Raw genomic sequence first — 12,450 nt, forward strand, 5'->3', positions numbered from 1 at the left:
AAGATAGATTCTGGAGGTTTGTTCTTAAATTGAATTTGTATGCAAGTCAGAATTGTATATTTTATAACTGTAGCTCCAGACAAAACTTTTTTGGTCTTTTTGACAATTGGATTTTAAAAATGTTGGGTTGTCATAAGAACCAGGATTAACAATAAAGCTTAATATCAGACGCCTTTGATAACTATTACAGCAGATCTTTGTAGCCGGGGGCTAAAGTACAGTAAATTACTGATATCCAGAGGGTCGTTTGTAACTAGGATTCATCTGTAAGTCAGGTGTTCTTAAAGAGGACCTGTCACCCAGAAAAAACACCCCCAGCAAATTAGCTCCCCATCATCCTGTCCCCAGCCCCTTTATATTTATTGAATTTAATTAAAATTTGTGTTTTTATACTTAGTTTTAAACAATCCGACCTCTTATCAAACAAGTTCCCTAGCAGTCGGCCGTATTCATGAGAGGGCCGGCCGACACACCCCCTCCACGCCCCTGTCAGTCAGGGACCTGTAAGAATCTGCGGGCAGCAGCGCATGTATTGCGCAATTGCTGCCGGCTCTATGCGATGCGGCGCACTGACAGCGGCCGCAGAGGGGCTTATTCACAGCGCTGGTTGAATGTTCGGCGCTGTGAATAAGCCCCTCTGCAGCCACTGCCCGTGCGCCGCATCGCATAGAGCCGGCAGCGATTGCGCAATACATGCGCTGCTGCCCGCAGATTCTTACAGGTCCCTGACTGACAGGGCGTGAAGGGGGTGTGTTGGTCGGCCCTCTCATGAATACGGATGACTGCTAGGGAACTTGTACAACGATTCGACCACTTATTTGATAAGAGATCGGATCGTTTAAAACTATGGTAAGTATAAAAACACAAATTTTGATAAAAATTCAATAAATATAAAAGGGCTGGGGACAGGATGAGCGGGAGCTAATTTGGTGGTGGTGGTGGTGGGGGTTTCGGGGACGACAGGTCCTCTTTAAGTAGGAGACCGCCTGTATACATCTATTAAATGTTCTGCACCAGTTTCCTGATATGTAAAGTGAAGTCATTGGTTCAGAAATATTGTTTACCTCATCGGCTGCACCTCCTGTCCATAAATTATGTGAATACTATCACAAGGTCCTGGAAGGTAGATTGGTGATAGCTGTAGATTAACGTAAATTGAATGATTCCGAGAGGTTATCGTTTTCTTGATGAAGTGACTCCATTAAATCAGACAACCATTGAAATAAAGTTAGGATCCATACTATGCATTTTAGGCATTACTATTTTTTTTCTTTTATGATTTGGCTGCTCGTCTTACCTTACTGCATAAGTTCCCCTTTTATTTTTCTTTGTAGGATCAAGTAAATAAAGCCATGAAGTGGCTGAATCAGCAGGAGCAGGTGCTGAAAACATTATTTTCGGAAATGAAAGATGAAACCTATACTAAAAAGTACCAGGTAAAGACTACTACGTTCTAGTCTAAAAAACTGACACGTTTCTGTTCATGGGAAACTATTTAAACTTCTGTTTTTTCTTGAATAGGAAATACTGTTATTCATGAGAAAGTTTAATGAGCAGAAACGGATCTTCATGTCTGGTTTGGCGGTGGAGTGTCTGCCGGCTGAGGAGCAATTGCTCATTAAGCAGTTGCTTGAAAATATCACGTTCCAGGTGATGAGGGTTTATCAGAGCAGTCACATAGCTAGTTGCATGAATTTCTCCCTATAGTCAAATCTTTATGGCACCTCTCCTCTAAATAAGAGGTAAATAACCGATTGATGGGGATCCAACTACTGGGATAAGTGATAAAGCTTTGTAGGGCAAACAACCAAGTTTGAGTGGATAACATTTTCTGGTCTACAAATGGCTCAGTTTAACACAACTGCATGTCATTTTAGAAATGATGTGGAAAGTCAAAGTTCATTTCTATATTTTGCTTAGGGTGGTGTCACATTGGGGTTTTTTTCACATCAGTGATTTTTCACTTTGGCTTATGGATACATACAGATTGTTTTTCTCTTCCTGGTTTCAGTGATTTTTCACTGATGCAATGCTGAACCATTCTTTTCAATGGGCTTTTTCACACTTCAGTTTTTATCCACTGATCCAGTGTTAGTGAACACAAAAAGAACAGGTTCTAAATTGACCACTGATCAGTGAAAACTGAAGTGTGAAAAAGCCTATTGAAAAGAATGGGTCAGTAAGGCATCAGTAAAAAAAAAAAATCACTGAAGCCAGAGAGAGAAAACCAATCTATAGGTGTCCGTAAGCCAAAATGGGTTCAGTGAAAAATCACTAATTTGAAAAAAAATGTCAATGTGAAACCAGCCTTATTCCATGACCGTGGCTGAAGTGCGGCCATTATCAATACTAGCCCCTGGTGGGAAAGCGGTGCTATCTATGGGAGGTTGAGAGATTGGGAGTTGTACATTTCACTTTACCCTGTGTTGTGTATTGAATATATCCCCTCACTGTATTCAGATTGCAGAGTGGAAGAGGCAGTTGGATAGAAGTTTGCCTCCGCCTTTGGATAGCATTGAAGCATGGCTAACAGAGGTGGAACATCTGATGTCCCAGGCTTTGCCAGAATCAGGCTCTCATTACAATACAAAGTCTCTACTGGAGGCTTTGTCTGAAGCTTTTAAGGTATGGAATCATGTAGTTACTGCAAGTTTCTGAAAGTTTCATATAATCTTAATCTAAGGTAAGAGGTAAAGGCGAAAATGGCTAAAAATAAAGCTATATCAAGGCACAATGGAACATCCCAAGGTGTTCTTATAAAAGAAGGTTTTATATGTTTACTTAAATCACATATCCACATAACAAGAATTCATTCTTATATTCACTGTTGCCTAACCTGGCACAGCTGAAATTGGGGGCTGTTAGAAACTTGCACCCCACTCCCATTTCTGGCTATGTGGCAGCCTTTTATTAAGTAGAATGACCCCTCTTTCATTCAGTGCATGTCACATAAATTATTTATAATACAATTTCATTTAAAAAATCCTTTGCATATGTTTTTTTGGAGGTAATTTATATTTGATTATTTCTATGTTTTAGGCCCAGAAATAACTTAGTCTCCTCTCCCACAGGCTTTAATGGTTGATGCAAAAAATCACATGGACAGCCTCCGATCCTTTAAGAATGTAGACGATAATGGAGTTGTCCTTGTGCCAACTGATAAGACAGAAGAAATGAAAACAAGGTAGGATCAATACGTTACTCTTGTAATTATATTTGTTTGTCTTGTGGGGCTTGACATGTGCCTTACTTACTACATCTTTTTATGTTTATGATCAAGTAGGGCACAGTTTAACGTTTATAGGATATCTGTATTCATAAAAGACAGTAAAATCTGACCGTTTGCCATCTAGCCAAGGAATATTTTCACAGATTTATTTTAAATATATGTTTTATTATTTAACCCCTTCCCGCCGCAGCCCTTTTTTGTTTTTGCGTTTTCATTTTTCACTCCCCAGCTTCAAAAATCTATAACTTTTTTCATTTTTCCATGGATAGAGCTGTGTTTTGGCTTATTTTCTGCGTAATAAATTGCACTTCATAGTGATGGTATTTAATAGAGATGAGCGAACATGCTCGTCCGAGCTTGATGCTCGGTCGAGCATTAGGGTACTCGAAACTGCTCGTTGCTCGGACGAATACTTCGCCCGCTCGAGAAAATGGCAGCTCCCGCCGTTTTGCTTTTTGGCGGCCAGAAACAGAGCCAATCACAAGCCAGGAGACTCTGCACTCCACCCAGCATGACGTGGTACCCTTACACGTCGATAGCAGTGGTTGGCTGGCCAGATCAGGTGACCCTGGGATAGACTAGCCACTGCCCGCGCTGCTCGGATCATTCTGTGTCTGGATGCCGCTAGGGAGAGAGCTGCTGCTGGTCAGGGAAAGCGTTAGGGTGTTCTATTAGCTTACTGTTAGGCAGGAGTGATTCTCAAAGAACCCAACAGCCCTTCTTAGGGCTACAATAACGTTCTACTTTTTTTATTTTAATTTGCATCTAGTACCATTTTGTGAGGAATTAGCAGGGGGACTTGCTACCGTTGTGTTTAGCTCTTAGTGGCACACATATCCATAGCAAAGACCGAAGTGGGAAAATTTAGTAGGGGTTGGATTTCAATTAGGCACTAACTCAGTGTCATCTCATCTGGCATAGTAGTGTGCTTTGATACTTGGCTAGAAAATAGCCATAGGAGAATACAAACAGCTTACTTACGCCTACAGTAGCGTTCTATATATTTGATTTCTGGTTGATCTGCTGGTGGCTGTACTTTCTGCAGTGCATGTACTAGCCAATTCTGAGCAATTTGTAGTGAGACTTGCGACCGCTGTGTTCTGCGCTTAGTGACGCACATATCCATAGCAAAGACCGAAGTGGGAAAATTTAGTAGGGGTTGGATTTCAATTAGGCACTAACTCAGTGTCATCTCATCTGGCATAGTAGTGTGCTTTGATACTTGGCTAGAAAATAGCCATAGGAGAATACAAAGAGCTTACTTACGCCTACAGTAGCGTTCTATATATTTGATTTCTGGTTGATCTGCTGGTGGCTGTACTTTCTGCAGTGCATGTACTAGCCAATTCTGAGCAATTTGTAGTGAGACTTGCGACCGCTGTGTTCTGCGCTTAGTGACGCACATATCCATAGCAAAGACCATAGTGGGAAAATTTAGTAGGGGTTGGATTTCAATTAGGCACTAACTCAGTGTCATCTCATCTGGCATAGTAGTGTGCTTTGATACTTGGCTAGAAAATAGCCATAGCAATAGGATAGCATTGTTTGGTTTTAAAAACTCAAAAAAAAACAAAAAACACAAAAAAAAACAAAAAACACAAAAAAAAACAAAAAACACAAAAAAAAACAAAAAAAAGTTAAAAAAAAAAATAAAGTTATAACTCTCATTTTAAAAATGTTTAACCTGAGGGCTAGGGGTAGAGGACGAGGGCGGGGACGTGGGCGTCCAACTACTGCAGGGGTCAGAGGCCGTGGTCCTGGGCGGGGTGAGACACCACCTGCTGATGAGGGAGCAGGGGAACGCCGCAGAGCTACACTCCCTAGGTTCATGTCTGAAGTTACTGGGACTCGTGGTAGAGCACTGTTGAGGCCAGAACAGTGCGAACAGGTGATGTCGTGGATTGCTGACAATGCTTCGAGCAATTTGTCCACCACAAGTCAGTCTTCCACGCAGTCCACCCATGTCACCGAAATCGCCACTCCTCCAGCTCCTGCACCTCAGCCTCCTCCCCCCCAGTCTGCCCCCTCCCAGGAAAATTTGGCATTTGAACCGGCATACTCTGAGGAACTGTTTTCTGGACCCTTCCCACAGTCACAAACCACTTGTCCGGTTGCTGCTGAGCAATTTTCCGATGCCCAGGTTTTCCACCAGTCACAGTCTGTGGGTGATGATGACCTTCTTGACGTAGTGGAAGTGTGTAAAGAGGTGTCCGACGATGAGGAGACACGGTTGTCAGACAGTGGGGAAGTTGTTGTCAGGGCAGGAAGTCCGAGGGGGGAGCAGACTGAGGGATCGGAGGATGATGAGGTGACAGACCCAAGCTGGGTTGAGAGGCCGGGTGAACACAGTGCTTCTGAGACGGAGGAGAGTCCTCGACCAGAACAGGTTGGAAGAGGCAGTGGTGGGGCCAGACGGAGAGGCAGGGCCAGAGCTGGTGCATCAGCGCCAAATGTGTCAACTAGTGAAGCTCCCGTGGCGAGGGCTCTTGCGGCGAGGGCTAGATCTTCAGAAGTCTGGAGGTTCTTTAAGGAAACACCGGATGACCGACGGACTGTGGTGTGCAACATTTGCCAAACCAGGCTCAGCAGGGGTTCCACCACTACTAGCTTAACTACCACCAGTATGCGCAGGCATATGAATGCTAAACACCCCACTCAGTGGCAACAAGCCCGTTCACCTCCGGCCGTGCACACCACTGCTCCTTCCCCTGTGTCAGCTGCTAGTCAGCCCCCTGCCCAGGACCCTGCCACAAAAACCCCATCGTCGCCTCCACGATCCTCCACAGCATCCACCAGCGTTCAGCTCTCCATACCCCAGACGCTGGAGCGGAAACGCAAATATAGTGCAACCCACCCGCACGCCCAAGCCCTTAATGTGCACATCTCCAGATTGCTTAGCCTGGAGATGCTGCCCTATAGGCTAGTAGAGACCGAGGCCTTTCGCAACCTCATGGCGGCGGCCGCCCCTCGGTATTCGGTCCCCAGCCGCCACTACTTTTCCCGATGTGCCGTCCCAGCCCTGCACCAGCACGTGTCAGACAACATCATCCGTGCCCTGACCAACGCCGTTTCTGACAAGGTCCACCTGACCACGGACACGTGGACGAGTGCTGCCGGGCAGGGCCACTATATATCGCTGACGGCACATTGGGTTAACTTGGTGGAGGCTGGGACCGAGTCTGACCCTGGGGCTGCTCATATACTGCCGACGCCGAGGATTGCGGGGCCTACCTCGGTCCAGGTGTTTCAGGCCTACTATGCCTCCTCCTCCTCCCACCCCTCCTCCACCTCCTCCTCCGAACTACCATCCGTGGGCACGGCGCCATCAGTCGGTAGCTCTAGGCACAGCAGCAGTGCCGTCGCTAAGCGACAGCAGGCGGTGCTCAAACTGCTGAGCCTAGGCGACAAAAGGCACACCGCCCAAGAGCTATTACAGGGCATCACGGCGCAGACTGATCTGTGGCTGGCACCGCTGAACCTCAAGCCGGGAATGGTTGTGTGTGACAACGGCCGTAACCTGGTGGCGGCTCTGCAACTCGGCAGACTGACACATGTGCCATGCCTGGCCCATGTGTTAAATCTGATAGTTCAGCGTTTCCTCAAGACATACCCCAATCTGTCTGATTTGCTCACGAAGGTGCGCCGCATCTGTGCGCATTTCAGGAAGTCCAGCCCAGATGCTGCCACTCTCAGGGCAGCGCAGCGCCGCCTCCAACTGCCCGCTCACCGACTGTTGTGCGACGTGCCCACGAGGTGGAATTCAACACTGACCATGTTATCCAGAGTTTACCAGCAGCGCAGAGCGATTGTAGACTGCCAGATGTCAACTTCCACCAGAACTGGTAGTCAGGTCAGTCAGCTTCCTCAAGTCTACACAGATGGTCAGTGGCGATGCCGCCATCATCAGCCTCACCATCCCGCTGCTTGGCCTGTTGAAAAACTCTCTGGTCAGCATGAAGTCGGAAGCTTTGCGCTCGTCACAAGAGACAGGGGAAGAATATTCCCTTGTTGATAGCCAAAGCACCCTCAGGTCTGTTTCTCAGCGCATATCGGAGGAGGTGGAGGTGGAGGAGGATGAGGAGGAAGAGGAGGAGAATGTTGGCGAGACACAAGAGGGGACCATTGTTGAGTCCTTCACTGTTCAGCGTGTATGGGCAGAAGAAGAGGAGTTGGAGGAGTTGGAGGAGGAGGAAATGGACAGTCAGGCCAGTGAGGGGAGTGAATTCTTACGCGTTGGTACTCTGGCGCATATGGCAGATTTCATGCTAGGCTGCCTATCCCGTGACCCTCGCGTTCAAAGAATTTATTCCAGCACCGATTACTGGGTGTTCACTCTCCTGGACCCACGGTACAAGCAAAATCTTCCCACTCTCATCCCTGCAGAGGAAAGGAGTGTGAGAATGCATGAATACCAGCAGGCCCTGGTGCACAAGCTGAAACAGTATTTCCCTTCTGACAGCGCTAGCGGCAGAGTGCGTAGTTCTGCGGGACAAGTAGCGAGGGAGAGTAGGCGAGCAGGCAGCTTGTCCAGCACTGGCAAGGGTACGCTTTACAAGGCTTTTGCCAGCTTTATGTCACCCCAGCAAGACACTGTCACCTGTCCCCAGTCTCGGCAGAGTAGGGCTGATCTTTACAGAAAGATGGTGAGGGAGTACGTAGCTGACCATACCATCGTCCTAAATGATCACACAGCTCCCTACAACTACTGGGTTTCAAAGCTGGACATGTGGCACGAACTGGCGCTGTACGCCTTGGAGGTTCTTGCCTGCCCTGCCGCTAGCGTCTTGTCCGAGCGGGTTTTCACTGCAGCTGGTGGCATCATCACCGATAAGCGTACACGCCTGTCGACTGACAGCGCTGACAGGCTGACGCTTATTAAAATGAATAAAGGCTGGATTTCTCAGAATTTCCAATCTCCACCAGGTGAAGGAAGCTCAACCTGAATAATTGATCCACTCCTCCTCCTCCTCATTTTCCTCCTTCTCCTCCTCTTTGTACAGTAAAGCAGAGGAAAATGGCTATTTTTTGACAGGGCCCACTGGCTCTTGCTATAGTACTTCATGCATTTAATTTTTCTGGAGGGCCACCTACCCGGTCCTCTGTTTGAAACAATTTTTGTGAGTGCCACATACAGGCACTCAATCTATTCCATTTTACTGGAGGGCCACCTACCTGCTCCTCTGGTTTGAAAAATTTTTGGGACTGCCACATACAGGCACTCAATCTATTCCATTTTACTGCAGGGCCACCTACCTGCTCCTCTGGTTTGAAACATTTTTGGGACTGCCACATACAGGCACTCAATCTATTCCATTTTACTGGAGGGCCACCTACCTGCTCCTCTGGTTTGAAAAATTTTTGGGACTGCCACATACAGGCACTCAATCTATTCCATTTTCTGCAGGGCCACCTACCTGCTCCTCTGGTTTGAAACATTTTTGGGACTGCCACATACAGGCACTCAATCTATTCCATTTTACTGGAGGGCCACCTACCTGCTCCTCTGGTTTGAAAAATTTTTGGGACTGCCACATACAGGCACTCAATCTATTCCATTTTTCTGGAGGGCCACCTACCCGGTCCTCTGTTTTAAAAAATTTTTGGGACTGCCACATACAGGCACTCAATCTATTCCATTTTACTGGAGGGCCACCTACCTGCTCCTCTGGTTTGAAAAATTTTTGGGACTGCCACATACAGGCACTCAATCTATTCCATTTTACTGGAGGGCCACCTACCTGCTCCTCTGGTTTGAAAAATGTTTGGGACTGCCACATACAGGCACTATCCAAATTAAATTGTCTCCATAGCAGCCTCCACACGTTGTCTCCATTGCTACCTCCAAAAGTCGTCCATATAGCTGCCTCCATACATCGTCCCTTTATCAAACGAGGTGTGTCAGGCAGAAATTTGGGTTGTTTTCATGGATTCCACATCAAAGTTGTTAACTTTGTCGCCACCCTGCTGTGTTATCCACAAAATATACTGGCAAACTTTTACCATTTAGGGATATTATTTCAGCGCTTCTTGCGCATCTGTTTACATTCCCCTCACCCGGCATATCCTAAACTTATAAGAACGCTACTACACTTGATCTTATACAAAAGGTTCTTAGAAGTGCTGTTTGGGGAGTAGCCTAGAGACAGGGGCTTGGATTGGCGAAAGCTCGCCTGGCAGCGGAGCGCCAGCTCCATGCGCATCATGCGCTTCTTGCGCATCTGTTTACATTCCCCTCACCCGCCATATCCCAAACTTATAAGAACGCTACTACACTTAACTTGGTGCAGGCTGGGACCGAGTCTGACCCTGGGGCTGGTCATATACTGCCGACGCAGAGAATTGCGGGGCCTACCTCGGTCCAGGTCTCAAAGGCCTACTATACCTCCTCCCACCCCTCCTCCACCTCCTCCTCCTCCGAATTACCATCCGTGGGCATGGCGCCATCAGTCGGTAGCTCTAGGCACAGCAGCAGTGCCGTCGCTAAGCGACAGCAGGCGGTTCTGAAACTGCTGAGCCTAGGCGATAAAAGGCACACCGCCCAAGAGCTATTACAGGGCATTCCACATCAAAGTTGTTAACTTTGTCGCCACCCTGCTGTGTAATCCACAAAATATACTTGCAAACTTTTACCATTTAGGGATATTATTTCAGCGCTTCTTGCGCATCTGTTTACATTCCCCTCACCCGCCATATCCTAAACTTATAAGAACGCTACTACACTTGATCTTATACAAAAGGTTCTTAGAAGTGCTGTTTGGGGAGTAGCCTAGAGACAGGGGCTTGGATTGGCGAAAGCTCGCCTGGCTGCAGAGCGCCAGCTCCATCCCAAGATCCAACTAACATAGTTGCAGCACCTTTAATCTACTACTAGTTCACTGCCTCCATAATAATAATAATAATAATCTTTATTTATATAGCGTCATCATATTCTGTAGCGCTTTACAAATCATAGGAAACAAATACAAATGTAATGTAACAGAGCACAACATTTGTATGGAACAACAGGAGTGAGGTCCCTGCTCGCCAGAGCTTACGGTTTATGAAGATGATGGGGTAACACGAGGTAAAAGAATATTTAATGGTCAAGCCATTCTTCTTAGGGAATAGAAAAAAATATAATAAATGGAATTGCTGTCGCTTGAACCACTCAGCCGTCATCTTATATACCAGGTCCAGGGTGAATGGGACTGCAGAGAAGTCTGGTGCCTGTTGGTTGCTGGATAACAGATGGGAGGACGACACAGGACGGGTTAGTAGAAGAGTTAAAACTTCATGCAGTTAATGAGTGTTATAGGCTTGCCTAAAGAAATGGGTTTTAAGAGCACGTTTGAAACTTTGGAGGTTAGGTATTAGTCTGATAGTCCGGGGCAGAGCATTCCATAGAATTGGTGCAGCTCTAGAGAAGTCTTGGAGACGCGAGTGGGAGGTCCGCACTAGGGTAGAGGTTAATCTAAGATCACTGGCGGATCTAAGAGCACGGGTTGGGCGATAGACTGAGATAAGAGAGGAGAGGTAGGGGGGTGCAGCATTATACAGAGCTTTATGGATGAGGGTTATTATTATTTTAAACTGTATTCGAAAGGAGACTGGCAGCCAGTGCAGCGACTGGCATGAACTGTAAGCATACATGGTCCCCTTATCAAACGAGCTGTGTCAGGCAGAATTTTGGGTTGTTTTCATGGCTTCCATGTTAACTTTGTCGCCACCCTGCTGTGTAATCCACAAAATATACTGGCAAACTTTTATCATGTACCGATATTATTTGAGCGCTTCTTGCTCACCTCCTTTGGTTCCTCTCTGACACCCATTGGTTTGAAGCCTGAGTCCAATTAGGGTATGTCGCCATGCCACTCTCTAGCCTGCTGCCGCTGCCTCTGCATGCCGTCCCCTATAGTGTCAGGGTCAATTATTGGATGTTTTAGATGCTATCTAGCTTCATTCTGTCACTCTGTCATGGCCATGCTGTTGCCCATAATTTTGGCATAATGGTGCGATTAGGCAGCCTCAGAGGCATCCATGCATGCTGCCCCTGCTGTTTCCTGTCCATTTCCGTGGTGTTTCCATCCTTTTCTGAGGTTCCCAGGTGTTTGGCCAAGCTTCCCTGTGCAGAGCCTTGGTCCCCTTGAAAAATGCTCGAGTCTCCCATTGACTTCAATGGGGTTCGTTATTCGAGACGAGCACTCGAGCATCGGGAAAAGTTCGTCTCGAATAACGAGTACCCGAGCATTTTAGTGTTCGCTCATCTCTAGTATTTAATATTCCATGCCATGTACTGGGAAGCAGGAAAAAAATTCCAAATGCATTCAAATTGTTAAAAAAACGCATTTGTGCCTTATTCTTGTGGGCTTGGATTTTACGGATTTCACTGTGTGCCACAAATGACATGTCTTCTTTATTCTTTTGGTTGGTACGATTACAGGGATACCAAATTTGTATAGGTTTTATAATGTTTTCATACATTTACAAAAATTAAAACTTCCTGTACAAAAATTTTGGGGGGGATTTTGCCATCTTCTGGCGCTAATAACTTTTTAATACTTTGGTATACAGAGCTTTTGGAGGTGTAGTTTTTTTGCAGCTTTTGATGACAAATTTTTTATTTTTTTAAAAATGGCAAAAAAGTGCCATTTTTGACTTTGGGTGCTATTTTCCGTTACAGGGTTAAACGCAGTGAAAAACCATTATTATATTTTGATCTGGCATTTTCGGACGGGTCGATACCTAATGTGATTTTTACTGTTTATTTCTATCAGTTCTAGGGAAAGAGGGGTGATTTGAAATTTTATGTTTTTTTATTATAATTTTTTTATTAAACTTTTTTTTTTTTTTACTATTTTTCAGACTCCCTAGGGTACTTCAACCCTGGGTTGTCTGTATGATCCTATCATATACTGCCATACTACAGTATGGCCGGTGGCGATCAGTGGGAAAACACCTGCGATCGGTGCTGGCACCGAGCGCGGGTGTTACCAGTAAGCCTTCCATAGGTTTGTTCTTAGGTTGAATTTGTATGCAAGTCAAAACTGTATATTTTATAATTTTGCCCACTGACAATTGGAGTTTCAGAATTTTTTGCTGTAATGGGACCATGGATTATCAATAACACTTCATTACAGACACTTTACAGCTGATTATTGCAGCCTGGGACTATAGTAAAGCATCCAGACAGCTTCACCAGAGGTCACAGTGGGCAGAGGGGTCCGTCTGTAACTAGGGGTCGC

General features: G+C 45.9%; 1 protein-coding gene across 1 annotated transcript in view; it reads left to right on the top strand.

Moving 5' to 3' along the window:
* The window catches only part of SYNE2 (spectrin repeat containing nuclear envelope protein 2), a 248,849-nt gene that overhangs the window by 53,739 nt on the left and 182,660 nt on the right, over positions 1 to 12,450 (top strand). The window contains exons 10-13 of the mRNA XM_072116513.1: positions 1,335 to 1,436; positions 1,522 to 1,650; positions 2,461 to 2,625; positions 3,072 to 3,184. Of these exons, the coding sequence (XP_071972614.1) occupies positions 1,335 to 1,436; positions 1,522 to 1,650; positions 2,461 to 2,625; positions 3,072 to 3,184 (509 nt within the window). The remainder of the gene's footprint in view (positions 1 to 1,334; positions 1,437 to 1,521; positions 1,651 to 2,460; positions 2,626 to 3,071; positions 3,185 to 12,450) is intronic.

This window comes from Engystomops pustulosus, chromosome 7, assembly GCF_040894005.1.
Source record: "Engystomops pustulosus chromosome 7, aEngPut4.maternal, whole genome shotgun sequence".
In the NCBI taxonomy this organism is placed as follows: domain Eukaryota; kingdom Metazoa; phylum Chordata; class Amphibia; order Anura; family Leptodactylidae; genus Engystomops; species Engystomops pustulosus.